Raw genomic sequence first — 5,731 nt, forward strand, 5'->3', positions numbered from 1 at the left:
ACTGTACCCGAAGTTTTGGAATCTTCCTCCCAGGATAAAATGACCTTCAATCCGAACAATAGTAGTACCTCAAATTGTTGGATTCACCGAATCACTCAACGGTTTGATAGATCACACAGAAAGTTTTTCAGGACAAGAAGAGAGTTTGTATTTCAGAAAATTCCTACCTAAACCTGTGGATGAAAGCATGTTTATATAGCCAACATGTGCCTCTTCTGAAAAGTGGCAATGATTCACTTAAAAGGTGTGACCTTTCTGGAAAAGCCATGTCTGTTCGTTCAAAGAATGTGTCTTTTCCGAACAGGCATATCATTTCATAAATCAGTATGTCATTTCGTTGAAGCGTTGCATCACTTCGTTTCAGCACTGCATTGTATCTGCATGCATGCATATAAATGGAGTATTAAAACAAGCTGCATCTCGATCGATCATTTGACAAATCCGAAGTCGAAGCCGAGCGAGCAACAACGGCGCGAGGCATCTCTTATTTCTTACCTCACTTACCATGTGGAGTAAGTGTTCCTTATTTTAAACACTCACAAGTTCTCTTCTTCCATCAATGTGGAAGAAAAAGTAAACTTTTCAATTTGGGAGTACACTTTCTAAATTGGTGTTTCCCTTTTCTTACACTTTCTAAATTGGTGTCTCCCTTTTCTTACACTTTCTAAATTGGTGTCTCCCTTCTCTCCACCATTTTTCCTCCATTTTTCATTCACACTTTTTCATATATTTGAACCCAATAATAATTACCTGGTGCAAATAGTTTTCTTTCAGACGAGAAACCTCCTTATTATCCATGCTTAGTAAGGCAACCGCTGTATTAGTAGGTTAGCTTTACAATATTAAAGACGTTGTTGTACAAGAAACGGTAATTTAGCTAATTGGCACCTGTTAGCCTGAGGTTTTCCTATGTAACTAAATTGGGACATGTGTTGCTCGGACTTTTTAAAAATAATGTTGTCTTGTGTGTCGAATCCTTCAAAGATATACCACTTCAAAGGATCTAACACACACCCATCAATATTTTTGAAAAGTCTGAGCGAGATAGCCTTGAGTCTTCATTACATTATATTCACGAGATCAGGTTTCTTCTTTTCTTTTCCCCCTCAACCCCCTTCCGTGTCTTCTTTTTCTCTTTGCTTATGCAATCTCCTTTTGATCCATATCTTGCGTAAAGATCAAAACTTTCTGCAGTACATTGATGAACCTCAAAAGCCACAAAACCAAATCAGTTACCCCGTTGCACCTAATTCATGAAATACCTTTATTCAACTTACTGGAATGTAAATCGGAGAAAGTAAAAACTTACAAGTGCACTTCTTGAAAGTTGAAACGCCTGCAACTTTGTTACCGATATAGCAATCGTAGGTGAAGGCAACAAACAATGAAGCAAAGACCAGTATTGGATGCAAAACAAAGTCGTCAAATTTGAGATTGTTTTTTGCTGTTAAATACATAATCTTTACACGGCTTGTTCAAGCCGATCTTCCTATCTTTCCAAACCAAAAACCTTTTCTCTACTAATAACAAACTCACAGTACGAATCAGGTAAGTGAGGAGCAAAAGCAACGCGTATAAACCTCCGCGTTTGTGTCCTAACGCAATGATCATCCCCAATTACCTCTTGACCAATTCTCTCTTCATGCCTCGTCAAAAACAGCCTCGTATTAACACAATTTGCCCATGACAACCCCAATGCAGCACACACTTTCCTCTCAGACGAATACAAATACGTCCAATTCCCAATCCTTAAACCATCCGAACTATCCACTACATCAACAACCTGGTTAATCACCACTACAGCCAACCCAAATCGCCTCGCTTGCTCCTTCAATTTACTCGAAATCCTGAAGAACAAACCCGATCTCTGCTTAAGATCACGCGCGTTGTTTTCAAATTCGTATCGAAACAAAGCCGCAATAGAATCAATCACAAGCAGCTTAATCGGAGGATCGGAAGAAAATTCACCCGACAATAATAGAGAATCTAATTCGGACAATACGTCGAACAAGTGGTGTGCAGAGTGAAGAGGGTGCGTTAGAATTTTCTCCAAGGGGTTGTTAAGAGTGGGGAATGCGGAAGAGAGCTGAACAAGGCGGCGGATGGGGAAGGGTGATTCGGAGAAGAGGTATAACGAGGAACCGGAAAGTCCGCCAAGTGAAGTTGGGAGTTGAGCGGAGAGGAGGAGCTGAAGGGAGATTTGGGTCTTGCCACAGCCACTTTCGGCGACTAATTCGGTTATTGAATTGCAAGGAATGCCGCCGTTGAGGAGCCGGTCGAGGATCGGGCAGCCGATGGTGCATTTTTGGGTGGGGGTTGGGTGAAGTTGCTGAAGGAAATCTTCAGGTTTCATCAAATGGGGGCTTCTTGTTTGGTCCATTTGGAGAGGTGAAGACAAATGTGCAGTTTGAAAATTTAGGGATGGGGCCAATTTGATGATGGTTCGCTTCTAGTGCAAGGTTAATGAAAACATTCTTAATTATTGGCTAAATGATGCTGAGAAATTTATTTAACAAGAAACTTATTTCCTCTATTATGATTTATGTACAATAACTTTAATTTTACATTGAGCATTTGGGCTTAGGTCTCGGGTAAGTGATCTTGAATCTCAAATTATGTGTTAGAGTTGCTTCTAAAGTCAGGGTTGAGTCTTGAGTTAAGTTAGGGTCAGATTCCGAATCTCGTTTCAAGTCGAGGGCCCAAGCTTGAGTCTTGAATCAGGGTTGAGTTTGTGAATGGTTTTGGATCTCGAGTCGAGGTCAGATCCTCAATTTTGGTCGAGTGGGGGTGGGGGTTGAGTCAGGCGAGGTTGGACCAGGCAAAGCTCAGGTTTAGGGGTCGGACTTGAAGGCTTACGCATCGATGGATAGCAAGGGAAGATGTGTCGTTCAAAATATTGGGTCAAATTGGAGTCGGTCATGACTAAATCTGTTTTCTAGACCATTTTGGCCCATAGCAACTTTTGAGTTGATTTTTGCTCAACTTATTTATTAACTCAATCCAATTCTAATCTAACTAGCCATTTGACAACCCTACTTCAAGCCTATCACTATCAACCCCTTGTGACTTCACGCTAAAATATAAAATAATTTTAAACTTATATATATATATATAATGTATTTCTGGTAAAAGAATTTGGGAAGTCGCCCCTAACCAAATGCCTCTTAATGGAATCAAGTATTCACTACTCCTTCCCTGTGTCATTAGCCTCAAAATCTCAATCCAAATTCTCCACCACAAAGAATTTATTAACCTTCTCTACATTTACACAACAAAAATGATGACAGAAGAACCAACATGTCATGGATTATTAGGAAGCAACAACTGGCAAGGTCTTCTTGAACCATTAAATCTCAATCTCCGTCAACTCATTCTCCGTTGCGGCGACTTTTGTCAAGCCACTTACGGCGCAGTCAACAACGATGAAAACTCGAAATACTGCTGCAGTAACCACTATGGAAAAAGTTCATTTTTCCACAAAGGCATGTTCAATTTTGTCTCGGATTACAAAATCTCCAGTTTCCTCTATGCCACTGCCCGTGTTGGTGCTGACAAACCCTTCTTCCTCCACTCTCTTTCTCGTGAGTCATGGGATCGCAAGTCCAATTAGATCGGATATATAGATGTAACTAACAATGAAGTCGGTGAAAAACTTGATTGTAGGGAATTTACATAGCTTTTCGTGGAACAACGAGGAATTATGAATGGATCAATGTCCTTGGTGCCCGACCTGATTCAGCTGAATCTTTGCTTCATTCCAAAGATGACAAAAATGGCGAAAATAACAACCACGATGACGACAATAATGTCCCTAAAGTGATGAATAGATGGCTAAAGATTTACGCCTGCATTGATCCAAATTCATCATTTACGAAATTAAGCACCAAAAAACAACTACAAACGATGATTGAAGATTTAAGAGATCAATATAAGGACGAGAATGGAGTATGACTTTTGCAAATATGAAGATCCTCCATGTTAAGAACTGTTGGCTCTATGTGTCTGTGTGTGTTTGAATGGCAAATGGAGGGAATTAAGTGGAAGAGAAAATTGAGTTTACACCAAAATGAAAACTGTGCTCAAAATAGGAAAGCTTACTAAAATTCTCCCACCAAAAGAAGCTTTACAGTGTTTATATTGTGAAATACATCACCATATGTTAAATGAGGCAAGAAATAAGAGATGCCTCGCGCTGTCGCTATCGTCCTCGTCGCTCGCTCGGATTAGACAAATGATCGATCAATGAGATCTATTTTTTTCCGAATGTCAAAGGGAAAAACGCAACAACGGTTCTGTGTTTTTAATCCTCCATTAATATGCATGCATGCAGGTTTCCGAAACAGTGTTTCCTAAACTGATGCAATTGTTCAACGAAATGATACACTGTTTCGTGAACTGGTATGTCTGTTCGGAGAAGGACACATTCTTTGGATAAATAGACATGAATTTCCAGAAAAGACACGCCATTTAAGTAAACCAATGCCACCTTTTCGAAGAGGCATCTGATAGGCTATATAAATCTGCTTTCATTCACAGGTTTTGATATATAGAAAATTTCAGAATAAAAACTCTTCTTCTCTTAAAAATATTCTGTGTGATTATTCAAATCGTTGAGTGCGTTTGTGGAATCCAACTATTTGAGGTACCACTATAATTGGATTGAAGGCCATTTTATTCTGGGAGAAAAATTCCGCAACCTCGGTATAGTGAGGAGAATTATTTCCTTAAGACACTCCGTGAATTCGGAGGATTTGGCCATTTCTGGTTCATCTTCATTTCTGAAAATAAAATACACCTCTTGTAAAGATCACTTTGATCTTGGGTTGAGGGTATTTTATGTACTTCATTGTGTTCTTGTTTTTTAAACATTGAACTAAAGTTGAAGTTGTTGTTGCACATATATAGATTTTGTGTACCCGAATACATTACGAAGCAACAATCTTAAGGAAATAACTTTGAATCTGTATAACTTATTTTTGGAGATTAAAGCTTTAAGCTTTCTACTCCGTTTGAATTTAACTAGTGATTAGAAGACATAAAATCTTCATCACAAGTTTAAAATTCACTCGGTTGAAAATTGGAAGTCATAAAAACTTCATTGTTAACTAGAAACAAGAAGAAGAATTTAAAGTTGCTTAACTTTACAAATAGTATTCTGAAAATACTAAATATTTTTGTCTTGTGGTGACAGAAAAAATGACTAATGATAGTCTAATGCAAGATGCAGCTACGACTGTGGGGGCAAACAGTATTGCTTCAACAAGTCGAGCAAATGCTCCGCAATCAATGGCACCTGCGGAGAAGCCCAAAAAATTTGCGGGCATTGACTTTAAGCGATGGCAGCAAAAGATGTTCTTTTACCTCACCACTTTGTGTCTGCAACGGTTTACTAGCGAAGACGCTCCTGAGGTGCCTGAGGGAACCTCGGACAAAGAGCGTTTCGTAATTGTAGAGGCTTGGAAACATTCAGACTTCCTTTGCAGGAATTATATTCTTAGTGGTCTACAAGACGACCTTTATAATGTTTATAGTGGAACTAAGACATCAAATAAATTGTGGGGGACACTTGAACGAAAATATAAGATAGAGGATGCAGAAATTAAGAAATTCCTTGTTGCAAGGTTCCTGGACTTTAAAATGATAGATAGCAAATCAGTTGTCTCTCAAAGCGCAAGAATTACAAGTAATCATTCACGATCTCCTAGCAGAAAGTATGTCTTTGAAAAATACC

At 38.9% G+C, this 5,731-nt stretch overlaps 1 protein-coding gene across 1 annotated transcript; it reads right to left on the reverse strand.

Moving 5' to 3' along the window:
- Positions 1-1,385: 1,385 nt before the first annotated feature.
- LOC107878426 (DNA repair protein XRCC3 homolog) lies at positions 1,386-2,798 on the reverse strand. The gene has a single exon (XM_016725413.2). It carries the CDS (start codon positions 2,378-2,380, stop codon positions 1,490-1,492), a length of 891 nt encoding a protein of 296 aa, XP_016580899.2. The 5' UTR covers positions 2,381-2,798; the 3' UTR covers positions 1,386-1,489.
- Positions 2,799-5,731: the final 2,933 nt, after the last annotated feature.

Source organism: Capsicum annuum, chromosome 7 (genome assembly GCF_002878395.1).
Source record: "Capsicum annuum cultivar UCD-10X-F1 chromosome 7, UCD10Xv1.1, whole genome shotgun sequence".
Classification (NCBI taxonomy): Eukaryota; Viridiplantae; Streptophyta; class Magnoliopsida; order Solanales; family Solanaceae; genus Capsicum; species Capsicum annuum.

Bases quoted from the DNA above. Each gene is read 5' to 3' on its own strand.
- LOC107878426 (XM_016725413.2), bottom strand. From the start codon at position 2,380: ATGGACCAAACAAGAAGCCCCCATTTGATGAAACCTGAAGATTTCCTT.